General features: G+C 43.3%; 1 protein-coding gene across 2 annotated transcripts in view; it reads right to left on the bottom strand.

Moving 5' to 3' along the window:
- KIF7 (kinesin family member 7) overlaps positions 1-26,479 on the bottom strand; it is an 87,823-nt gene extending 61,344 nt beyond the window's left edge. The window contains exons 1-10 of one of the 2 annotated variants that reach the window (XM_077263491.1): positions 26,382-26,479; positions 24,322-24,663; positions 20,992-21,192; positions 17,707-18,124; positions 16,402-16,939; positions 13,500-13,637; positions 9,825-10,043; positions 7,947-8,158; positions 1,717-1,841; positions 400-555 (exon numbers count right to left, since the gene is read on the bottom strand). In XM_077263491.1, coding sequence (XP_077119606.1) covers positions 400-555; positions 1,717-1,841; positions 7,947-8,158; positions 9,825-10,043; positions 13,500-13,637; positions 16,402-16,939; positions 17,707-18,124; positions 20,992-21,192; positions 24,322-24,646 — 2,332 coding nt within the window. In that variant the 5' untranslated portion in view covers positions 24,647-24,663; positions 26,382-26,479. Of the gene's footprint in view, positions 1-399; positions 556-1,716; positions 1,842-7,946; positions 8,159-9,824; positions 10,044-13,499; positions 13,638-16,401; positions 16,940-17,706; positions 18,125-20,991; positions 21,193-24,321; positions 24,664-26,260 lie in introns of both variants that reach the window. The other variant, XM_077263490.1, reaches the window with a different exon arrangement.
- Positions 26,480-26,837: the final 358 nt, after the last annotated feature.

The following is a 26,837-nucleotide window of genomic DNA, read 5'->3' on the forward strand; positions in this document are numbered from 1 at the left end:
TGTTTAAAGGAAGGCAACACCCCAGTCATTGTAAACAGACATTAAAAGTTATTAATTCATGCTACGCCCACGATAATTAAATTTTTCTTTACTGCTGGCCATATAATAATGAGTGCTCCCAAATGTGTAATTTATGGTAAAAAAAAAACAGCAACACAGGTTCAGCATGGCAGCTTGTACAACAGACAAAACCTAGCAGACCTGTCCATAAATCGCAGACAGTACTTTTTTGATTGAAATCTGCAAGTTTATACATGAAAAATTGTATGAAAACATGCATTTTAATGCATATAGGAAACCAACATCTCAACACTAGAGGGACACGCTGTTCTTGAGGCCTGAAGAAGTGAATTTAATAAGTGTTTATCTCATGTGGGATCAAAGCAGCCTAAGTCTCACCAGTCTTAACCAGCTCTTTAATAAGCTCTTCTTTCATGCGGATGTTGATAGCAAGCTCTCGGATCTTCTGCTGGGCCTGACGCAGTCTCCACTTGGAGTCTTTTCCTGGACTAGGACTGTCTCTTGGTACATAATGTTCTCTCTTCTTACACGGAGCTGTAAATAACGGAAAAGGCATGAACCAAATAAAAATCGATTCAGTTTTAATTATCTTTATGTCAGCAAAGAAATAAGATTAGGCTTCTTTTAATAGTAGATTCTTAATACGTTCACATGTGTGACGTAATAGTCAAAACTCATGGGATCTATTTTATGTCAGCAAACGATATGTCCATATCTACTATATGTCATTCATGGCCATCACTTACACAGGCAGCAATAAAACTAAAGGAAACGATAGTTTAACTAAACTACTGCAATATAAATATGGTCAGCAGGCCCAGGGTCAGTGACAACTAAGAAACAATTGTGCAGAAAGTCATGAATGCTTGTCCACCATGGTAATTTACACATCAGAACTCATACACTGCCATGTTTCAATCACAGCTTGTCCACATATATGACTATGTAATCGCTGAAGGTTTTAGAATAGACGGAGCTCCATGACACTTTGTAAATGTGCTGCCTGTGCCAGAATGGCCCAAGATTTTACAATCCACTCTGCATAGATTTAAGTGTGTTTTATTACAAACCCATGCCCATATAATGAAAGGGTACATTGGGATGCGAACAGGAACCTTTTATTTGCCAGAGTATTGGCCCCTTCATGATTTTTTATGTACATGTACGTCAAAAGTCATGTCTCTGTCTTTGATGCAGGCTCGAATGCCAAGACTGCATCTTTCCCGGCAGATGATGGGTGATTCAATCGGCCATTATATGCCTTTAACAGCTCTGGGTGGAGTGGAGCTGTTAACCTGTTAAGTGCTGCTGTGAATCTCAGACAGCGGAAATTAACACGCGCCGGCAGGGAGTGCATCATTTCATTTGCCAGATCATTTTTACCATATAGTGAACATGAAATAATAAAAAAAATAAATAAATAAAAAAATGAAAATACAAAACAATTTTTTTTGCAATTTCAAAGGATTTGGAACTTATTTCCCGTTTTCCAGTGTATCACATGATAAAATGAAAAGTACAACTTATCCTGCAAAAAACAAGCCCTCATACGGCATTGGGATGGAAAAATATAAAGTTATGGCTCATGGAGGAAGGGGAGGAAAAACAAAAAATAAAATGGAACATTGCCCAGGTGTGAATGGGTTGGTGAGACAGTGGGACATTTCTAAGCGGATGTAATAAAACTGCACTTACATCCAGGTGAGTTTCTATCAAGCAATATTTCGTCCTCATCCTCACTGTCTTGAATAGATGAAGGATGCCTCTGGTTATGAGATGTCACAAAGCTTTTCACATCTACTTTGGATAGCTTTTTCGATCTAACGTGAGAAAGAGTGACACACTATAGCTATATATATACACACACACACACACACACACATTTTGTTCACGTTACACCTACAAATTTAAAGGGAAGGTGCCATCAAAACATTTTTTTTTCAGCAATTGAAAAATGTAAAGTATTAATGCTTTAATTTTGTTAAAAAAAATATTACTATTATTTGTTTTTAATTAAGTAAAATATGAAAAATAATTTTAACAGGTTTGATATTTCCACCTGTAAACACTAGGGGGAGCAGCTACTGAAATTTGCCATGACAGCCTAGTGTACAACTAGCTCACATTAGTAGATAAGAAGGGGTGAGGTTTAGGATCAGAGTGAGGAGCCATTTTGTTGATGACTGCCAGTGATACTGACAAGTACAGTGTCACCGAGGATGACTGGCAGCACTGATTATGTTAGTTGGTGTTGCTCGCTGTATCATAAGTTGGGGATAGATAAGTGAAGTATATCACACTCACTGTGATTATTCACAGCATGTGATGCACTGCACAACTAGATACAGAGCTCAGTGTAGTGTACTGCATGATGGGATTAGATATACCGGTCTGGACAGTATCGAGCATGATGGGATTAGATACAGCGGTCTGGGGAGTATCACACATGATGGGATTAGATACAGCGGTCTGGTGAGTATCACACATGATGGGATTAGATACAGCGGTCTGGGGAGTATCACACATGATGGGATTAGATACAGCGGTCTGGGGAGTATCACACATGATGGGATTAGATACAGCGGTCTGGGGAGTATCACACATGATGGGATTAGATACAGCGGTCTGGGGAGTATCACACATGATGGGATTACATACAGCAGTCTGGGGAGTATCACACATGATGGGATTACATACAGCAGTCTGGGGAGTATTAGTAACATAGTTATTAAGGTTGAAGGAAGACTAAGTCCATCTTGTTCAACCCGTAGCCTAACCTAACATGCCCTAACATGTTGATCCAGAGGAAGGCAAAAAAAAAAACCCATGTGGCAAAGAGTAAGCTCCACATTGGGGAAAAAAATTCCTTCCCGACTCCACATACGGCAATCAGACTAGATCCCTGGATCAACGCCCTAACAAGGAATCTAGTATATATAACCTGTAACATTATACTTTTCAAGAAAGGCATCCAGTCCCCTCTTAAATTTAAGTAATGAATCACTCATTACAACATCATACGGCAGAGAGTTCCATAGTCTCACTGCTCTTACAGTAAAGAATCCACGTCTGTTATTATGCTTAAACCTTCTTTCCTCCAGACGTAGAGGATGCCCCCTTGTCCCTGTCACCAGTCTATGATTAAAAAGATCATCAGAAAGGTCTTTGTACTGTCCCCTCATATATTTATACATTGAAATAAGATCACCCCTTAGTCTTCCTTTTTCCAAATTAAATAGCCCCAAGTGTAATAACCTATCTTGGTATTGCAGACCCCCCAGTCCTCTAATAACCTTGGTCGCTCTTCTCTGCACCCGCTCTAGTTCAGCTATGTCTTTCTTATACACCGGAGACCAGAACTGTGCACAGTATTCTAAGTGTGGTCGCACTAGTGACTTGTATAGAGGTAAAATTATGTTCTCCTCATGAGCATCTATGCCTCTTTTAATACATCCCATTATTTTATTTGCCTTTGTAGCAGCTGCCTGACACTGGCCACTAAATGGGAGTTTGTCATCCACCCATACACCCAGGTCTTTTTCATTGATGGTTTTACAATTAAGGACATTATTATACATCTTATTTCTTCTGCCCAAGTGCATGACCTTACATTTATCCCCATTAAAGCTCATTGCCATTTGTCAGCCCAAGCTTCTAGTTTACATAAATCATCCTGTAATATAAAATTGTCCTCCTCTGTATTGATTACCCTGCAGAGTTTAGTGTCATCTGCAAATATTGAAATTCTGCTCTGTATCCCCCCTACAAGGTCATTAATAAATAAGTTAAAAAGAAGAGGGCCTAATACTGACCCCTGTGGTACCCCACTGCTAACCGCGACCCAGTCCGAGTGTGCTCCATTAATAACCACCCTTTGTTTGCTATCCCTGAGCCAGCTCTTAACCCAATTACACATATTTTCCCCTATCCCCATTATTCTCATTTTATGTATCAACCTTTTGTGTGGCACCGTATCAAAACCTTTTGAAAAGTCCATATACACCCCGTTCACTGGGTTCCCTTGGTCCAGTCCGGAACTTACCTCTTCATAGAAATTGATCAGATTAGTCTGACAGAAACGGTCTCATATGATGAGATTAGATACAGCGGTCTGGGGAGTATGACACATGATGGGATTAGATACAGCAGTCAGGGGAGTATCACACATGATGGGATTAGATACAGAGGTCAGGGGAGTATTACATATGATGAGATTAGATACAGCGGTCTGGGGAGTATAACATGATGGGATTAGATACAGCAGTCAGGGGAGTATCACAAATGATGGGATTAGATACAGCGGTCAGGGGAGTATTACATATGATGAGATTAGATACAGCGGTGTGGGGAGTATAACATGTTAAGATTAGATACAGCAGACTGGGGAGTATCACACATGATGGGATTAGATATCATTTTATACTGTATTTCTCACTTGAAGCTGCAATCATCAGATCTCTTCTACTATAGTAAAATACACATGCACACAGAAAAATACACATGCACGCTCACACAGGAAAATACACATGCACACACACGGGAAAATACACATGCACACACACACACAGGAAAATACACACACACACACACACACACACACACGTAAAAACACATGCACACTCACAGGAAAATACACATGCACGCTCCCACACAGGAATATACAGATGCACGCTCACGCACACAGGAAAATGCACATGCACGCTCCCACACAGGAATATACAGATGCACGCTCACGCACACAGGAAAATGCACATGCACGCTCATACACAAGAAAATACACATGCACGCTCACAGGAAAATACGCATACACGCTCACACATACAGGAAAATACACATGCACGCTCACACACAGGAATATACACATGCACGCTCACACACACAGGAAAATACACATGCACGCTCACACATGGGGAAAAAGAAAAGATATGTAGAGACTTTTGTTAGTGAGGTGAATAACATTCCTGTCATTCCCCATTTTAGTCTCTGTCCTGTCAGCTACCACTTCCCTGCTCCAGCTGTAATCCCTGCTGTCTCCTGTACTCCAGGTGTCAACTCCCTCACTGTCTCCCCGTCACCTTTTCTCCATTATTACCCAGTATTTTATGTCTGCTGGCTGTGAATGCAGCATACTGGAATTTGCTGGGACTGTGTGTGATTGGGGGAGGCTGAGACAGGTAACAGAGCAGGAGAAGGACACAGCAGGAGAGCAGAGCAGATTGTGAGAAGGATGTCTGCTCAGGATGCACAGTGCAGCGCCTGAAACAACTGGACAGAGGAGCATGTAGGCAAGTCACCTGCACTCAGTCCTCCGGCTCCAGTGAGCGCTTCTTGCCTCTCCTGTCCACCTTCTCCGGCGTCTACAGATTGTCCTCCTCACAATACAGGACTTGTTATGCTGGAAGTGAACAATACAGCTTCCGGCACCACAGGGCCTGTGATAGAGTGTAAGCGGAGCTCAGCGGATAGCATTGGGCTATAATAAAATACCTACAGATATTAATTGTGCAGCCACCCTTACCAAGCCTCAAAGTTAAAATGGCAGCCTCCAGTGGCTCCATTAAAACATTATTAAATAAAACCATAAATCCTATTTAGTGCAACATTTGTAAAAACAACATGTTTTGAAACATTTTTATTTTGCAAATAATTTAAAAATCTAGCACCTTCCCTTTAAATGTATTTTATGTGATACATCAACACAAAGTAGCAAGTATTCAGAAATGTAAAAGACATGATACATGGTTTTCTAATTATTTTAAAAATTGTGATATGCATTTGTATTCAGCCCTGAGTCAATATTTTGCAGGATCACCTTTTGCTGCAATTACTGATCCAAGTCTTTTCAGGTATGTTTCTTCCAGCTTTGCACATCTAGAAACCAAATTTTTTTGCCCATTTTTCTTTGCAAACCAGCTCTAGCTCAGTGAGATTGGATGGAGGCGTCTGTGAACAGCAACTTTCAAGATTTGCCACAGGTTCTTAATGAAATTTAGGTCTGGACTGTGACCTGGGCCATTCAAACACATGAAAATTCTTTGATTTAAACCATTCTATTGTAGATCTGGCAGGAGGTTTTGGGTCGTAGCCCTGCTGGAAGGTGAACCTACCCTCCAGTGCGAAGTCTTTTGCAGTCACTAACATGTTTTCTTCCAGGATTGCCCTCTATTTTTTAGCTCCATCTATCTTCCTATCAACTCTCACCAACTTCCTAGTCCCTGTTGAAGAACAGCATCCCCACAGCATGATGCTGCTACCACCATGTTTGTCAGTGGGGATGGTGTTTTAGAGTGATGTGCGGTGTTAGTTTGCATTTAGCCCAAAAAGGTCTACTTTGGTCTCATCTGACCACAGCACTTTCTTCCACAGGCTAGTTGTGTTCCTTACATGGCTTCTTGCAAACAGGACTTCTTATGGCTTACTTTCAAAAATGGCTTTCTTCCTGTCCCTCTTCTAGAAAGGTCAGATTTGTAAAGTATACGTCTAAGGCTATGTGCACACGTAGGAAATGTGGTGCAGAATTTTCTGCACTAAATCTGCATCTGCAGATTTGATGCAGTTTCTGTGCAGTTTCTATGCAGTTTTTATGCAGTTTCTATGCAGTTTCTGCGCAGATTCTATGCAGTTTCTGTGCAGTTTCTATGCAGATTCTATGCAGTTTCTGCGCAGATTCTATGCAGATTCTATGCTGTTTCTGCGCAGATTCTATGCAGTTTCTGCGCAGATTCTATGCAGTTTCTGCGCAGATTCTATGCAGTTTCTGTGCAGTTTCTGTGCAGTACAATGTAAATCAATGGGAAAAAAAAAAGCTGTGCACATGGTGCAGAAAAATCTGCAGCAGAAACGCTGCAGAACTGCACAAAAGAAGCGACGTGCACTTCTTTGAAATCTGCAGCGTTTCTGCGCAGATTTTTCTGCACCATGTGCACAGCTTTTTTTTTTTCCCATTGATTTACATTGTACTGTAAATCACAGTGCAGTTCTGCAGCGTTTCTGCAGCAGAAAAATCTGCTGCAGTTCTGCACCAATTCTGCACTAAATCTGCATCGTGTGCACATACCCTAATAGTTGTCCCGTGGACAGATTCTTCTACCAGACCTGTGGCTCTCTGCAGCTCCACCTGTGTGACCAAGGGCCTGTTGGTTGCTTTTCTGATTAGTGTTCTTCTTGCTTGGGATTGTCAGTTTAGGTGGACAGCAATGTCTTGGGAGGTTTGCACTGTGATGTTCAGAGCTTGAGCTATTTTTTTTTTTATAACCTAAGACTGCTTTAATCTTCTCCACAACTTTATCCCTGACCTGTCTGGTGTGTTCCTTGGTTTTCATGATTTCATGATGCTATTTGATCCCTAATGTTCTCAAACAAACCTCTGAAGCCCTCACAGGACAGTTATAGTTATACTGAGAATAAATAACATACAGGTGGACTTAATTTACTAATTAAGTGACTTCTGGTAGCAATTGGTCACTCAAGAATTTATTTAGGGGTATCAGTCTACAAGGGACTGAATACAAATGCATATAGTAATTTACAACTTGATATTTTTTAAATAATTCGATAACTGATCATTTTTGAATGTCCGAACATCCTTCATAATATTATACAAAAATACATCAGTTTACAAACAAAAGTGTAATTACAACTATAAATAAATCACCCTTGTCATTTGATCACAATTTCTTAAAAGCTTTGAATAGTTTTTCATTTACATTTAGCTGTCTTCATAGTTTTCCCAAGAATTCCTATTGATATCTCATCCGCCAGAACCCTCCCTTATCCTCCTGAAGATCAAATGAATATACCTAAATAAAGCCAGTTATCATTTATAACCATGTTTGTTTATAGTAAAATATATTTTGACAAAAAGATCAAAAAAAGTTTATATAAAAAACCCCAAATAACTGGAAAAATGTAAAGGAAATGGCTACCTGTTGCGAGAAAGAGACTTGTTAGATTCCCTTTCAGATTCTTCATTTTCTTTGGTCTCTTCTCCTTCTGAGTGTCCCGACAGATCAGAGTCCTCACTGAAGTGCCTGTAAAGCACAGTGTCCGCCTCCTCCATGCTGGACACGAGCTTCTGGGTTCCACTCTGAAAATTCCTTGTGAGCTCCTTAGACAAAGAAGCAACACTTTCGGAAATCTGGAATAACAATGAAGATCCAGGCACTAGAATGAATGACGACATGTTAAATAAAACCTCTAAAACCATGTGCAAAAGATGTATGATATAAAGGATAATCACTATGATTTAACTCTTTAAGGTAATGTAGCATCATTTGTTTATTAATTATATAAACAAAATATTCTGAAAATAATTCACTATGACTATAACAGGGGTCTGTCATTTTTATTTGCTGGGATGTGTCACAGCAAGACACTTACACCGTAAACACAGCAGACAGGCCATAGGAGATGAGGTCAGAAACTGACTGCATTTCCTATACGGTGTCTGCATCAGCTGTGAACTTCCTGCTGGGAAGTCACGGCCACAGTCCGGTTGTTATCACTGTAAGTAGCGGAGACACCAGGGCGGCGGCGGTGTCTACTTCCAGAGGTGAGAACAGGCTGCTAGCCAGGCATTAGTAGCACAATGTCAGACTGCCTGATGTGTTCTCACCGAACACCCAACCCTAATATCGCCATCACAAGACGCAGACATCTGAACGAGGCTTTACTGCTGCCTCTACACAGTGCAGCAGCGAGATGACTTTGAAGTCGAATGCACAGAGCATGGAGCATAGTCATCCCATAAGCAGCAGATACACTGACAAAAGAGCTCAGTCAAAAAGGTAATTTTTCCCTTTTTGAGCTTTCATTTTTATCTCCCCATCTTTCTAGAGTCATAACTTTTTTATTTTTTAGGAGACAACTGTATGAGGGCTTGTTTTTGTTCAAGACGAGTTGTAGTTTTAAATGACACCATTCACATTACTATGCAATATACTGAAAAATAGAAAAAACCTTCTAAGTGTAGTAAATTGTGAAGAAAAAGCAACATCACCCTTAATATTTTGGGGTTTGTACTTAGAGTACAGGTCATTACGAGTAAGTAATCCCATGCCTCAGAACCTTTCAGGCCCACTTTTATACCCACAAACTCTGCACTTTAGTTTCAATGCCCTGCTAGACTTTCCTTCATATACAACTCTGCACTCGGCTTTTTCCAGCCTTTGTATTTAGACAGAACAAGTGTTGTATAATGATTTGTATCTAAATGGCATTTGATTAATTTATTATAGCCCATGATTTTGGTCTATCTGTGTAAATATATACCGATAGACTCATGTAGCATTGTTGGCAGGTGGATGGTGGTTTTGCACTATGCACTTTCTCTGCATTTCTCTGGATTCTCCCTAGCAGCCTCTGTATTTTTATAATGTAAATTTTAACTTATTCCAATAAAAATTATTATTTTAGGACTATACTCTTTGAGCCCTCAGCTCTATATCCTTTATTAGCTATTCTTTCAGAAATAGCCTAACTCTTACCTACTGACCCCCCCACCCCTTCCAACAGAGACTGAGTGTAGAGGCAGCCAGTCACTTTGGTCTATGCTCCAGCGACGGTCGTCTTTTTAGGCAGACACAAAAGCGTGGTCTACTATGTGATTTTGTCTGCCTTCCTAAGACAGGGGCCGCTGGACCCGAGACTGACCGAAGCCCAAAGTGACTCCTGCCTTATTATACTGAATGCTCTGTTGGGGGCTCCATCTGAACCCGCTTAATGTGAGCTGACCCAGAGGTAGTTAAATAAAAAAATCTAATGCATCAACTAAATTGACCGAGGTCCACCCTGCTCGTACAAACCTTCTTATGAGTGGCAGGTGAACATTTGCTTGATAAAAATGTATTCTGACCCAGTGTCAGCGAAGGCTTTGAAACCAGAGGCGCTGTACTCGGTCTTGCCCCAATCTGTAGTAAATGGACATCTTCCAGCAGGGCCGTGATGGACAGACCAGGCCTCACATGCTCCAGGCGGGACTGCAACTTAGCAATTTCATCTTGCCTCTCCTGCAGTTTATCACTCTGAATATTCCCACAAAAAAAGAGAAAAAGATAATACTGTAAAAACACAGACTTCATTACTGAATATAAAGGTGACTGGAAGGGTTTCTGCGCTCTCTGGAAATATGACAGGAATTATCTACTATATAATTGTCTAAGGGGTACTTCCGTCTTTCTGTCTGTCTTTCTGTCGCGGTTATTCGTTCGTTGATTGGTCTCGGCAGCTGCCTGTCATGGCTGCCGCGACCAATCAGTGACGCGCACAGTCAGGAAGAAAATGGCCGCTCCTTACTCCCAGCACTCACTGCCCGGCGCCCGCATAAACCCCTCCGCTCACACAGGGTTAATGCCGGCGGTAAAGGACCGCGTTATGCCGCGGGTAACGCACTCCGTTACCGCTGCTATTAACCCTGTGTGACCAAGTTTTTTACTATTGACGCAGCCTATGCAGCGCCAATAGTAAAAACATCTGTTAAAAATAATTTAAAAAATTAAAAAGGATTATATACTCACCTACACCGCCTTTCCCGCTCCTCGCGATGCAACCGGCACGTTCCGTTGGCACGGATGGTCTGGCAGAAGGACCTGCCATGACGTCACGGTCATGTGACCGCGACGTCATCGCAAGTCCTACGCGCCGGCGCGGAAAGGACCTGCCGTGACGTCACGGTCATGTGACCGCGACGTCATCACAGGCCCTGCGCGAGCAGGCTGGGACCGGAAGACGACAGGCGACAGAACTACAAGTATGGTGAGTATGTTAGAACTACAAAGGGCCCTCGGATCGAAAGGTGAGTATGTTTATTTTTTAACCTGTGACATACGTGGCTGGGGAATATACTATGTGGCTGGGCAATATACTACGCGGCTCTGTGCAATAAACTACATAGCTGGGCAATATACTACATGGCTGGGCTATATACTACGTGGCTCTGTGCTGAATACTACATCGCTGGGCAATATACTACGTGGCTGGGCAGTATACTACGTCACTGGGCAATATACTACGTGGCTGACCAATATACTACGTGGGCTGTGCTATATACTACCTGGACATGCATATTCTAGAATACCCGATGCGTTAGAATCGGGCCACCATCTAGTAGTAGATAAAATTGCAGGTTTATTGTTGACGTGTTTCAGAGTCCACTGACTCCTTCTACAGGACAACCATACAAAAATAGTCCTAAAAAAAAGGAGTCAGCTGGGGGGAAAGGCAGGACCGTCTGCTACAAGACACACAGGTGTTGGGGGCATCAGGTCCTGCCTGTCAGACTGGAGAGGGTACGATGTGAACGGCACCACACTGTTCTCTCTGTCCCTTTGGTGGGAAATCAGGGTGAGAATTTACACCCTGTTGCCCAAAGACACAAGCTGTATCTAAAAAAAAAAAAACCAACAGGGAAATCATTAGTAAAACACAACAAGATGGGAGACGAGTCTGAACGCAGACCCATGTCTGCTTCCTTGGACAGTAAGCAAAAAACTGGTTCGCTCTCTGCCAGTTGATGGGAGTAGCCTCCTTGTGGCAGCAGCATACACCCATGGTTTCCTGTGTCCCCCAATAAAGCGATGGAGAAAGTATGTGTTGATAATACAGCGCACTGAATTTGACGTGATAAAGAAGGGGAATGCACGTCCAGTGACAAATCACATGAAGAGCACACATGGATTCTATGCAGACGCTGCGGTGGGGAGCAGGCAGAGTTTATGTAGATGTCGCCTTGATAGGGGACATACAGATTCACCTGCTGAAAGGTGTGATGTGGCTGGTTAGTGGAAGATGACTTAAGGTACCTTCACATGGAGCGACGCTGCAGCGATAGCGACAACGATGCCGATCGCTGCAGCGTCGCTGTTTGGTCGCTGGAGAGCTGTCACACAGACCGCTCTCCAGCGACCAACGATGCCGAGGTCCCCGGGTAACCATCGGGTTGCTAAGCGCAGGGCCGCGCTTAGTAACCCGATGTTTACCCTGGTTACCAGCGTAAAATGTAAAAAAAACAAACAGTACATACTTACATGCGTCCCCCGGCGTCCGCTTCCTGCACTGACTGAGCGCCGGCAGTAGCAGGGCACAGCGGTGACGTCACCGCTGTGCTGTGCTTTCACTTTCACTTTGCGGCGCTCAGTCAGTGTGGGAAGCGGACGCCGGGGGACGCGAATGTAAGTATGTACTGTTTGTTTTTTTTACATTTTACACTGGTAACCAGGGTAAACATCGGGTTACTAAGCGCGGCCCTGCGCTTAGTAACCCGATGTTTACCCTGGTTACCAGTGTAAAATATCGCTGGTATCGTTGCTTTTGCTGTCAAACACAACGATACACGGCGATCGGACGACCAAATAAAGTTCCGAACTTTATTCAGCGACCAGCGACATCACAGCAGGATCCTGATCGCTGCTGCGTGTCAAACTAAACGATATCGCTAGCCAGGACGCTGCAACGTCACGGATCGCTAGCGATATCGTTACAAAGTCGTTTCGTGTGAAGGTACCTTAATGCAATGGAAGAGTGCACAATTCAGCAGTTTCCCTCCTCAATTGGTAACAAAGAGAGGTTGAATCTCCCCTGTGTCCTAGATAAGAGGGGAAGAGTTAACAAGAAAAAAGATAGAGAAATAATAAAAAGCAGAGAAGCCATGTAAGATCAGATAGATCTGCCACCTTCAGGACAGTGCCTGCTGGAGGGGTATAGCGGGTGGAAGGAGCAAACACTTAACTACTGAGTGGCTGCCTCCTAGTGGCAGGAGACAAATCCTTTTAATTAGCAAATCACACTAATTATAGATATTACATTAAATTGGCATTTTTTCTTAATCCCTTTTAAGTTAGAAAGCAGGCAAACAACTAAACCTTAGGAAGAAAAATGGCAAATAATCATCCATGTAGATACAAAATTACCTATCGTTCTTAAGCTCCTGAATGGACATGTTGGGAAAGCGCCGTACGGCAGACATTCAGGCTATGTGCACACGCTGCGGATTTTGCTGCGGATCCGCAGCAGTTTCCCATGCGTTTACAGTACAATGTAAACCTATGGGAAACGCAATCCACAGTGCACATGCTGCGGAAAAAAAACGCACGTAAACGCTGCGGTTTACATTCCGCAGCATGTCAATTCTTTGTGCGGAATCTGCAGCGGTTTTACACCTGCTCCATAATAGAAAACCGGAGTGGAATCCGCACAAAAACCGCAGTAAATCCGCAGGAAAAACGCAGTGTTTTTGCCAAGCGGATTTATCAAATCCGCTGCAGAAAAATCCACAGTGGATCATTCTATGTGTGCACCCTCACAGCTAATCAATAAGGTATAGTGGTAAATAAAGCTCCGCATGCACAGATGCTCTCGTCAGAGTCACATACTGACTGGGAGATACAGAAGCAGCTGGTGGTGGTCTCAGCAATACCACCCAATATTCAGCATGCCCTGAAGGTATTATCATGCAGGACAAACAATGGGCTATAGCTGGATACCTGTATTTTGTACTGCTCCATGGCGTCTTCCAAGGCGGCCAAAAAGTCTCTATTCTCATCTTCCAACTTCTGGATTTTATTTTTCATGGCTTCAATACACTTGTCCTTGTTGTTGTCACTTTCAAAGCATAATGAGCCCTTCAATAACCAGCAAAAAATAAAAAAAAATGATAAGAGATTTTATTGTCGCCACACAGTCACATTGCTCTGAAACTAAAGTGGTTTTAAGAAAAAACAGTGTCAGCTCTGAAACCAGTGACTGGCTGCACTGGTCACGTGGGAAATCTGGCAATTTTCACACTACACCTATATTAGGCTGAAAATTACGTAGAGATCACTTCTTAGCAGTCATCTCACTATCATTACAGGTAGGATTACAATGGGTCCCCCAACCCACAGGATCCACCATTCACAATATGACAGAACTATAAATATGTATTGCATTCTTTATTCTTTTTGTGCCATTTTTTACCTTTATCCATACTATGTGGGCCTCACACAGAGCAGCATAGTCTGATAACAGATCATAGACGTTATAGATGTGTAGACCTTGTTTACTCCCCAGAATTTCATGATAACATTACTGGGGAAATTCTAACAAAAAATATATCACTATCTAGAGGTCACCAAAATCTCATGAATTTAACTCTATTACAATACAGAATCCAGATAATTTGCCTTTTAGCAGGAAGATGTGAGACATCCAGCGTCAGACAGCCTTCCTCGTCCACTAAGGAATTATCACTTTATGGCTAAACTGCCTATAACTGGATGGCAGCCAAACCTTCCAAAATAACTGGAGTCAGGGTTGTATGTAAACGACCCATAGATGTAATGGAATACAGATGTTTAATGATATACAAGCTAATGGCTTCCCTGAGGCTTTCATCTAAAGTCTTCTTGTTCCAATACTTCTATAGCAGGGGAGAGATAAATGGCAACGGAACTGCAGACATAAAAGAAAACCTCTTTCACATCTGCATTCAATACAATGATTTTCCAAATGGCATTTTTTCCCCATTTACAAAGTGTTTTACAAAATGAGCAAGGCTTTAGAGTGGCCTGCACTGTGGTCAGAAAAGTGGCAGATAAGGTACGTACTACTAGATTAGCAATGGTGGGACCTGCCTGCTATCTAATGTGTATTTCCCGATACCCCCTGACAGCAGGTGCCGGGGGAAAGTAGGAATGGCATCTTGAATTATCATGGAAGATAATCAGCCACCAATAGATGTCTAGCGGTAGGTTACTCCCCTCCTCCCATTGATAACATATGCATGCTCAGTTGAGCCAAGCATGCATGTGTATTAAGTGAAATTGAAAGGGACAGCAGTCTGCCAAGGGCAGCCATCTAAGAGTTAACATCACCTAAGGCCAAGCTCAGTAGGCCATCTGATAAACTGATGGGCTTTGTGTATTCGTAAGCATCTGAGTTAGGGCTCATACTCACGCGAAACTCGGATGAGTCTCGCACGTCAATACCCGGCGCTGCTGCCGGCACTCAGATCAGAGCGTGTGGCCGCATAAGAATACATGCAGCCGCACGCTCCGCTCCTCTGTGCCAGGTATTGACGTGCGAGACTCATCCGAGTTTACCCGCGCAAGTGAGTATGAGCCCTAAGGCATATTAGCGCCCTTCTAATGCATGCATTTTTCTGTACCAGACAGCATTTTTTTTTTGCTGGAACCATTGTTCTGTGTCGGATAACACCCACGTGCACTAGCTCATTAGCTACAAGTGGTCCGTGAGCCATTCGTCACACATATAAACTGAAAATAGGCTTGTGAGAATGTGCCCTTACCAAGTCCTCTAATAGGTCAGTGAGACCTATTGCTGCACCATGTTACTGAATATACTGCACAGCAGGTTTTTGCAGTTTAACCTGAGAGTAGAAAAATATAGGGCAAGTGAGCCTGATTCCAGCAAGGTGTACCTTAGTTTATTGGGGGAAGCAGTTGTGGCACAATCAGTTTTTAGATGTAGCATTCAGCAGAGCTGAGAAAGCTAACCACGCCCACACCCACAGCTTTCTGGGTACATGGCCTATTGACAGTGAGCTGCTTATCAGAGGAGCGGGTGTGGTCATGCCAGGGCTCACGTACACTGTGGTCCAGTCAGGGATTATCTTCTAGTGATAAAACCTTCATTGTAAGTAAACAGCACACAGCCTAATAAGTGACACATCGCTGAATTCAGTGTTTTAACTCCTGCATCATGCTGTCAGGTTGCATAACAAAAACCTACTAACAGATTCCCTTTAAGGAAAAGGATGGGGACTGGCACCGCCTATAAATTAAAGAGGTTGTCCGGTCTAGAATATGGCAAGCCGAATCTAGTGGACATGACCTCACTCAATACAAGTGTTTTCAATCGTTCAATACAACCATTCTGGCTGGGCGTATGCATATTGCATACTCGGCCGCCTTTCTTGGTGCAGACACTGGCGAATCCTCGTAGCGCACACTGCATGTGCTGTGACGATTCACAAGTCTGCAGTCACACAGTGACTGCAGACTTGTCGTTCTAGACCAGACAACCCCTTTAAATTTCTGTGCCATACACCTAAAAATAAGTCAAAAAGAGCAAGAAATGATGTAGAGATGGCATTCAGTAACCCTATAATATTGTTGCTTTATATATTATAGGGTTACCAGTGCCGTCTCTACACTATGTCTTGCTCTTTTTTTACATTATCGGATTTATACACTGCACCAATATTGGCTTTATATCTTGGATTTATATGCTGCACGGTTATTGGATTTATTCCTTGGGTTTATATACCACGCTATTAGTGGATTTATACACTGCACTATCATTGGCTTTATACCTTGGATTTATATGCTGCACTGTTACTGGATTTATTCCTTGGGTTTATATACCGCACTATCATTGGCTTCATACCTTGCCTTTTGTCTGTCTCCTGGCAATCTCTTTCATGGGTTCCTCCACAGTAGAGCTCTCAATCCCACTATCTAGCCCAGAAGCGGATGTCACTTCACTCCTTTCCTCTTCTACTGCACACATCCAGTCCTTCACCTTCTGGGCCTGAGAAGGAGACAGCCCTCCCTCTGATAGAAAGTCCATAAGAAGGAGGTAACCTGTGTCTGTACAAGTCCTATAATGTGTACACTCTGCCATTAGTCGGGACACATGATCTTCCGTAGACCTTTGGGTCTTAGAAGGGTCAAATCTATTTAGAATTCGTGTTTCTGATCGATGTCTCTGCTCGAGAGCGCGCTGCAGCGACTTTATCTGATGCTGTAGGTCTTCCACTCGCTCGGCATCTTTCTTACAGTTGACAGTTGCTTTATTTGTAATATTCTGCGCACGGTTGGCGTAGTTCAGGGTGTTCAACGTTTCATCAAAGTCTGAAGCTGAAGGACTAATGCAACAAATCATAACAGTCTTGGCGTTTCCTCCAAGAGAATCCTTCAAGATCCTATAAAGAAATGGCATGTGATCCATTCATTGCACAATCCAAAGTAGACAATGAAGAGGAACACAAATAAACATTCTGAAAAGAAACTATCACAAAGATGTCAGAGAATATTCATTGTAAATGTGGAGACCTAATGCTGGACAGGAATTTAGTACATGGATGTGTTCACACTGAGCAAACCCAAACAAAACCTCCTACGAAATAAAAGAGGCCATAAGCTCAGGCATAACTGGAGTCAGGGGAAAAGACAGCAGCAGCAGCACGCCATTACATCTTGGTCCTTATTTACTGTAGCTTCAAAATTAGAGCAATAGCCCCCATTTAGAGCTTACGTGCACACACGCTCATGAGCAGCAGGCCAAAGACGAGAGCGACCATTGGTTAAACACATTTTTCACCATGATCTCCTGTGCGTGCAAGACAACGGTGAAGAGAAGAGGGTGTATGCTTGCTTTGGCAGCACATATACTAAACATATAGTGCACAGTAACAGTGCTGAACTGTGGTGCATATTTCAAGGTCACCGCTTACATGAAGGGGAGATTAAACCTTCATGATGCATCAGGAGGAAACAAAAATATTGATGGTGCTCTGAAAGAGGAGCACCAAAAAGCAGTTTTTCCTGGGCAATGATAATGTAAAAAGCCCATGGCAGCCAACGCCAGAACAATCCAATGAATTGTAAGTGAGAAATAAATTTGTTATGCATTTGAGAAGTTAAACAATAAACCATGAACCTGCTGTAAGCATTAGGCATTTGATAGTACCTGGTGATCTTGGAATCTCTGTATGGGATATGGCTCCCTTTCCTCTTTGGGTCCCCAAGGGCGCTGATGACATTACCCAGGGCCAGTAACCCAGAGTTGATCTGAATGCTTTCTTTCAGCCTCTCCCCAGTATTTCCCGTTTTCAGTATACGTTCAGAACCTGCCAGGTCTACAAAGTGGAACTTGGAAGACAGGACCTGGCCAATTGCTAGACCTGGACCATCCTCACCATTGGTCGTTCTGGTGACTCGACCAACTACTCTCCTCTGTTCCATGGTGACAGTGAAGATGGTATGTGAGCGGCTAGACAGGGTGTTCACTTGAGTAGCTCCTGTATGCTTAGCAGTATTGCCTATTTCTAGAAGGCTTAGCACTTCATCAAGTCCTTCCACTTCTGTCTCCTTTACGCCACACAACACTAGAGGAAAAAAAAAACCATGAAATTATGCGAAACACAGAAATAGTTGTCAATATTTCCTTTACACTTCTCTACTCGATTCACTTTTAGGAGCCAAGTAAGCTTGGCATGATTTAAAGTGTGGGAAGAAAGCAAAGAACTTGGAAGAAACTTAGGTAAATATGGTTCTGGTAAGAGTTCAGCCCAGGAGTCCAGTGGTGCGAGTCAGCAGTGCTGCCCACTAACAGCAGCGTTTTTCATCATTCCATGCAATATTAAGGCTATGGCTTCATGGAGCTCTTGACTGTGAGACATGAAGATCGTAATATAACACTGCTAAAATCACAACTAATGAAAGCCCATGTGGTTGGATTCCCGGCAAATGCCAAGCTGCAGTCTCAATGCGACCACATGCACAAGTTCTATCGTTACTTAAGATTTAACAGCACATTATTGCACTCAATGGTGTAATTCACAGTGTAGTCATAGCTTTATGCTACATACACAAGTGCACATTGAGTAAAGATACCTGAAAAACAAAAGAAAAGAGAAATATTAGGGTATGTGTACACTGATGCAGCCGAAAAGTTTTCCCTGGCAAAGCCGGTTCAGGAAAACGCCAGTGGTCATCATCACTGTTGTGGCGGTTTTCACTCTATACTGTTAAAGAAAACCTAGCAGCTGATACATGCTGCCCAATACCCGGGCTGTATGATCACTGCCAGGTATGTTTCACTCCGAAATGCCACAGCGTTTCAGAGAAGCTTATACTTTAAATAGGCGGCTTGTCCCCACCTGCTGCCCTGGAGTAACAGGCCTCTCCCTATACATGTACGCAGGCAAAGACATGTCAATCCAAGGTAGTGGACGAGGAGAAGCCACCGGGGACCCATTGTCTGACTAATCTATAGCGCAGCCTCGGCGGCTATTAAAGTATGTTTTAAGAGTCAAGTATACCTAGTTGTGTTCATATATCCAGTGCCTGATGCATGATACCCACAAATTAGGTAGTATGTATGAAGTGTCCGGGGTTCTCTAAGTGTAGAGGGCAAATGGCTTCCCAGCAAAAGCAGCCTGAAGAATGAGTATGTCACTTCTTTTAATCGCTTGAGGGTTTCTGAATCGCGAAGCAGTTAAAAAACATGACAAAAGAAGAAACGTGTTAACAGCAATGGGCACTTTTTTAGGCAGATTCCAGGTGGAATATGGAACATACCCTTGTAAGGAATTTTTCAACATGTCTGATATCAGGCAATGATGGTTTCCCAAATGTATTCCGATTTTTGGGTCAAATCAAAATATTTTTTAATGTGTAGCTTGTATTGATTGGACAAAAGAAAGCAATAAGATAATTCTATAAAATTTTATAACTGGTCACGGCATACTACAGTCGGTCTTTTCAGTTAAAGGGAATTTGTCAGCACAAAATAATTGATCAAAACCAAATACGAAACAACCTTGTTGCAGGCAAGCAGTTCAGGGCAACTTCCCACCTATTTGTTTTCCGTCTATGTTCCTCTGGCACCCACAAAACCAGAATGGTAATTTGAGGAAATGAAAGCATAGATAGGAAACAAATAGCTGAATTGCTTGATCACAACAAAGGTGCACCTAGCGCCTGTGCTTGGTTTGAACAGCTACTTTCTGCTAACAGACTCCTTTTAACTACTAAATAAATTTTACCTACCGTCAAATCAGAATCTCAGCTTGGGAAAAACAAACAAACAAACAAACAAACAAAAATTCAGCCTACGTATCTGAGTCATCCACATACTTCTTTAAGAAGATACACATTTAGACAAATGAGTTCAGCATAAAACATTGTAGGGGTTAACCACATTTTTGTGCACATTGGAAATAAAGGAATAAGGTCAGGATTGAGGCCAGACAGTGTCCACAGTGACTCACTCAAGTGAATGGCTTCATCGGAATGGCAGTCAGTATACACTTTTTAGGGGATCCCATCATAAACTTCAGCATAGTGCTCGGTGTAAAGTATTGTATAAGTGTGAACCTAGCCTTAGGGTACTGTCACACTCTGCAACTTTCCAACAATCACGACCAGCGATACGACCTGGCCGTGATTGTTGGAAAGTCGTTGTGTGGTCGCTGGGGAGCTGTAACACAGACGGCTCTCCAGCGACCAACGATGCCGAAGGCCCCAGGTAACCAGGGTAAACATCGGGTTACTAAGCGCAGGGCCGCGCTTAGTAACCCGATGTTTACCCTGGTTATCATCGTAAAAGTTAAAAAAAAACAAAAAACGTACATACTCACATTCCGGTGTCCGTCAGGTCCCTTGCAGTCTGCTTCCCGCTGTGACTGAGTGCCGCCGTAAAGTGAAAGCAGATCACAGCGGTGACGTCACCGCTGTGCTCTGCTCTTACATTCCGGCCGGCAGTCAGTCAGAGCGGGAAGCAGACTGCAAGGGACCTGACGGACACCGGAATGTGAGTATGTACGTTTGTTTTTTTTTTTATTTTACGATGGTAACCAGGGTAAACATCGGGTTACTAAGCGCGGCCCTGCGCTTAGTAACCCGATGTTTACCCTGGTTACAAGCGAACACATCGTTGGATCGGTGTCACACACACACCAATCCAACGATGACAGCGGGAGATCCAGCGACGAAAAAGTTCCAAACGATCTGCTACGACGTACGATTCTCAGCAGGGTCCCTGATCGCTGCTGCGTGTCAGACACAGCGATATCGTATGGATATCGCTGGAACGTCACAGATCGTACCGTCGTAGCGACAAAAGTGCCACTGTGTGACAGTACCCTTACCGAAAAAAAGTCAGCAGATTATTCCAAGCCAGCATACTGAAAAATAATCAATAGCTCAGACAACAGGACAGATGACTGTACAGCAGACTGTCATTACTTACCCACATTGCCTTTATCATCCTCTCTGATAAGAATATCTTTACTAGATGTCTGGACTTCCAGGAGATCTCTGAACTCCTCTTTATACACCTCCAGGTAGGACACTCGGATTGTGTAATCAATCAGATCGTTTTCATCAACCAGTTTAAAAATTTCCGCCATTGCACGTGGAATAATGCCTTGTTCATCGTCTGAGATAGAAGCTGAAATGAAACAATTTCACAGGAAGGGATCTAATTAAATAACTGTCAGCATATTGGTGTAAAAAAGTTGGAAATTATGGCACACTCCATGTTTATGGAACAATCAGCAACAATTTCCCACTTTAATGAAAAAAAAAAAAAAAAGAAAGATATATATATATTTTCATTTTAGCGCTATGGCTCAAAATTACAATAAAGGATAAACATTAAAAGACTGAGTCAACAATGTTACCAAGGCCAAGAGAGGGTTCAGTTGGCACAATCAGTGATCACAGTGTATAAAAATCTCTGGCTACAGACAATACTGAAGTAGAGGCAACAAGGACTGTAGTGATGAGACCTGCACATAGATAAACAGCCAGTTGTAGGAACTACCAGCATGGTCTGTATATCATATACCTTCTAGATCTGGCACTAAACTAATAAAGATTTCAGAGTGAACACATTAATCCTCATGAATTATTTAAAGTTCGACCAGCCGCAAACATGGAGTCAAAACCACATATCCATTATATGTCTCGAGGGTTTACCCCATGGTGGCGTGGTACCGCGTTTCACTGCTGGAATGCCGATATGCTCATAAGACCTCCGTATCATCGTGGTAGATGTAATGGTAGATAGCTCCTTGGGAGAACCGATAGAGCATTTACAAGAAGTTGGAGTACTGTCCCGGCCAGTGACAGACGCTGGGTGCAGTTCTTCTGGCAGTCCACAGAATGAAGCTCAGCACAGCGAGGACCAAAAATTCCAACACGTTTCGGAAATCAGACAGTTTCCATCCTCAGGGATGCTCCCTCTCTTGGCTTCGGGAACATTGTTGACTTAGTCGTTTAAAGTTTTTTCCTTCATTGTAGTTTGAACAATAAAGCAAATATATATAATTTTTTTTCATCGAGGTTTTCACAGTAGACCACTGTGATTGTTGTCTTATTTACAGCTGGTTCTTATTGCATATACAAGCGCCACTAGATATATATATATATATATATATATATATATATATATATATATATATATAATTTTTTTTTTTGTACTGTTCTCACCCACTCTTTCATAAGTTGTTGAGAGAGTGTGGTAAGTGAAGCTCTGAAAATTGGGCAAGTAATATCGCAAATCTATGGCAACTTACGGATTGGCATACAGTTGGGCTCAAAAGTTTACATACCTCGGCAGAATTTTTGCTTTCTTGGTCTTTTTTCAGAGAATATGATTGATAACACCAAAACTTTTTCTCCATTCATGGTTAGTGGTTGGGTGAAGCCATTTATTGTCAAACTATTGTTTTCTCTTTTTAAATCATAATGACAACCCAAAACATCCAAATGACCCTGATGATTTTAGCCTGATAACATACACAGAAGTTGACACAAATGGGTTTGAATGGCTACTAAAGGTAACCTCCTCACTTATGACCTGTTTGCTTGTAATAAGTGTGTGTGCATGAAAGCTGAGTGAGTTTCTGGGACCCAGACAGACTCTTGCATCTTTTATCCAGCCACTGACGTTTCTGGATTGTGAGTCATGGGGAAAGCAAAAGAATTGTCAACGGATCTACAGGAAAAGGTACGGTAGTCGAACTGTATAAAACAGGAAAGGGATACAAAAAGAGATCCAAGGAATTGATAATGACAGTTAGTAGTGTTCAAACTGTGATTAACAAATGGAAAATCAGGGGCTCAGTAAAAACAAAACCACGGTCAGGTAGACCAACAAAAATGTCATCCACATCTGGCAGGAAAATTGTTCGGGATGCAAAGAAAAACCCACAAACAGCTGAAATACTGGACTCTCTGAAAACTAGCGGTGTGGCTGTTTCAAGATGTACAATAAAAAGGCACTTGAAGAAAAACGGGTTGCATGGGCGAGTCGCCAGAAGAAAGCCATTACTGCACAAATGCCACAAAGTATCTTGCCTACTATACGCAAAACAGCACAGAGACGAGCCTCAAAACCTCTGGAACAAGGTAATTTGGAGTGATGACACCAAAATTTAACTTTTTGGCCACAACCATAAACATTACATTTGGGGAGGTCAACAAGGCCTATGATGAAAGGAACACCATTCCTACTGTAAAGCACGGAGGTGGATCGCTGATGTTTTGGGGGATGTGTGAGCTACAAAGACACAGGAAACTTTATCATAGTTGAAGGAAAGATGAATGCAGCATGTTATCAGCAAATACTGGAGGCAAATTTGCAATCATCAGCCTGGAAGCTGAGCATCAGACGTACTTGGACGTTCGAACATGACAACGATCCAAAACACAAGGCCAAGTCAACCTGTCATTGGGTAGAGCAGAACAAAGTGAAGGTTCTGGAGTGGCCATCTCAGTCTCCTGACCTCAATATCATTGAGCCACTCTGGGGAGATCTCAAGCACGCAGTTCATGCTAGACAGCCCAGGAATTTACAGGAACTGGAGGCTTTTTGAAAAGAAGAGTGGGCAACTTTGCCATCTGAGAAAATAAAGAACCTCACCAACAACTACCACAAAAGACTTCAAGCTATCATTTGTTAGAAGGAGCAATACATGATAATAAGAAATGGGGTATGTGAACTTTTGATCAGGGTCATTTGGATGTTTTGGGTTGTCATTACGATTTTAAAAGAGAAAACACAGTAGTTTGACAATAAATGACTTAAAGTTTTGGTGTTATCATTCATATTCTCTGAAAAAAGGCCAAGAAAGCAAAAATTCTGCCGGGTATGTAAAATTTTGAGCACAACTGTAGATCTAACATTCAGGTGTATAGACAGCTGGCAAAGCACCTCTCAATTAATTGGCTAGCATGAAAACTGGTGTATGAAATGCATTAGATTGCCCCTTAGTTGCTTTATGATTAAAATTAGGTGGCTTTCACACATCTGACATTCACAGTCCAAGTACGGACCACATTGCTCATACCGGCCGCAGGAGTACTGAACCGAACTCAACAGTCTCATATACGCCAGTGGGATTGTTGAGTTTGGATCAGCAGACCCTCGGCCAGTCCAGATATTGCGGTCTGTACTCAGACAACCAATGTCAGACGTGTAAAAGCGGCTTTAACAATAAAATGCAATTAGGTGATAAAAAGCAAAAAAAAAAAAAAAAGTCTTTCTATTGATGTCTGTGCACTTCATACTCACATACGCTTGCCTCTCCAATGGTGTAGGTCTTCCCAGACCCTGTCTGCCCATAGGCAACTGTAGTAACATTGAAGCCCTGAAAAAATGATTCAAGTAGTGACTGTACACAGCTATTGTATGCAATCTCCTGGCTGCAGGCTTCATCCAATACATCTTGAAACTCAAAATGTCTATTGTTGCCGAGAGTTAGTGCCTTCTGATCCGGATGAATATGCACACAGGACTGCTGACCGTGCAGAACCTCCTTCGGAAGCAGTGGCCGGACTCTGACAGCCACGCATACTGCCGTCTCTTCTGCACGAACATGCTGAAGTTTAGGACCCATGAGACCCAGGGACAGTTCTGTAAAGAAATATATGTAGATGAAATAAAAAAAGTTTTTAGATCTTTGGCAATTTTACACACTATATGGTCACTATGAATACACCAACGAAAATTCTTGTATTAACATTTTCAGCCACCGGATACATTCGTCATCTGTCCAAATCAGTCATGTTATGTGCAATTGTTGATTATTGCAGCTTTGGTATCTACGCCTTATTGGTGTATGCTAACATGACTGTGGAGGGCAAGTTCCCCTATTTTGATTAGATCTATCAGCAAGAGCCTCATCTTGGGCATCTCCTGAAGGCCTGCAGTGGCACAAGGATCAGTGTCAGGACAAGTGGTTGTGCTCATCCTGCATGTATGTTTACACTCTGCCCCCCAACCACAAAACTCCCACAGGACTAATGGGCAAATATCTATAAAGCACAGAAATAAGAACTATGCTGTACACTCCCTCCACGCACACAGCGTGATACCCTCATGGCCTCCTCTGCAAGCACAGTGTGGCAGTAGACAAAAGGGTGCACCGTGTGGCGGTAGCCAAGCGAGAAAGCTGCACCGTGTGGCGGTAGCCAAGCGAGAAAGCTGCACCGTGTGGCGGTAGCCAAGCGAGAAAGCTGCACCGTGTGGCGGTAGCCAAGCGAGAAAGCTGCACCGTGTGGCGGTAGCCAAGCGAGAAAGCTGCACCGTGTGGCGGTAGCCAAGCGAGAAAGCTGCACCGTGTGGCGGTAGCCAAGCGAGAAAGCTGCACCGTGTGCGGTAGCCAAGCGAGAAAGCTGCACCGTGTGCGGTAGCCAAGCGAGAAAGCTGCACCGTGTGGCGGCAGCCAAGCGAGAAAGCTGCACCGTGTGGCGGCAGCCAAGCGAGAAGGCTGCACCGTGTGGCGGTAGCTAAGCTAGAAAGCTGCATCGTGTGGCGGCAGCCAAGCAAGAAAGGTGCACTGTGTGGTGGCAGCCAAGAGAGAAAGGTGAACCGTGTGGCGGCAGCCAAGCGAGAAAGCTGCACCGTGTGGCGGCAGCCAAGCGAGAAGGCTGCACCGTGTGGCGGTAGCTAAGCTAGAAAGCTGCATCGTGTGGCGGCAGCCAAGCAAGAAAGGTGCACTGTGTGGTGGCAGCCAAGAGAGAAAGGTGAACCGTGTGGCGGTAGCCAAGCGAGAAAGGTGCACAGTGTGGCGGCAGCCAAGAGAGAAAGGTGCACCGTGTGGCGGCAGCCAAGCGAGAAAGGTGAACCGTGTGGCGGTAGGTAATCTAAGTGGCTGCACACAGACTAGGCTACGCCTGATTGTACAGCACTAATAATGGCAATCATTCACCTACCATCTTTGGCTTTATAGCAATTGCAAAACTACAGTTCTCAGACGACACTGATAAGTCAATAGTGTCAGGGCATGCTGGGTTTTGTAGTTTTACAAAGACGTCAAAGTCACAGGTTGCCCCACATCCCAGTACACTCAGTCTCGGAGAGAGTGGTGTAATGTTAGTCCCTACTGATGCACGGCTGTGACGCCTCCTATTGTGCAGCCTCCTGCACGGGACTACTGTAGTGAAAGACCCCCAACCACGTCCTGCACCCCGTTATTAATGACATAAGTATCCGGATCCGCATTGCCAACCTGCACTGGTCACACAGACCCCCGAAATCCCAACCCGGGGACCCTACACAGCAGCGAACATCACTGAGGACCAGCGCTCCATCGCATCACTCCGCAGCAGCCGCGCCACAGCGCCACCTACCGGCGTGCACTAGAGATACCGGTCCGGCCGGAAACAAGTGCTTGCCTCTCTCTGGCCGGCTCAGATCTCTATAGTTCCCCGACCTTCCTTCTCTTATTGCAGCCGCTCTATGCACAGGGGAAAGAGCGGAGATTTCTCATCTGCTAACTGCTGCTCGGGGTCTACAGCAGTGGCAGGAGCAGGATTTATTACACTGAGCTACAATCAGGCAAAAAGTAATACTGAATACTACACTGCTTATAGGGCTGGAGCTACGCACAATGTAAGGGGTATGGTTACATTGCACATTTAGTCTGCAATCTTCATCCATTTTCAGAGCCCCTAATTTACGCTATGACCTACATCAGGGGTGGGGAACCTTTTTCCAGTCGGGGGCTATTTGGAAATTTCTACCATCATTCAAGGGCCACACAAAAATGATCACCTTGAAAATAACCTCGGTATATTTAGTCAAAC

This window comes from Ranitomeya variabilis, chromosome 5, assembly GCF_051348905.1.
Source record: "Ranitomeya variabilis isolate aRanVar5 chromosome 5, aRanVar5.hap1, whole genome shotgun sequence".
Taxonomy (NCBI): domain Eukaryota; kingdom Metazoa; phylum Chordata; class Amphibia; order Anura; family Dendrobatidae; genus Ranitomeya; species Ranitomeya variabilis.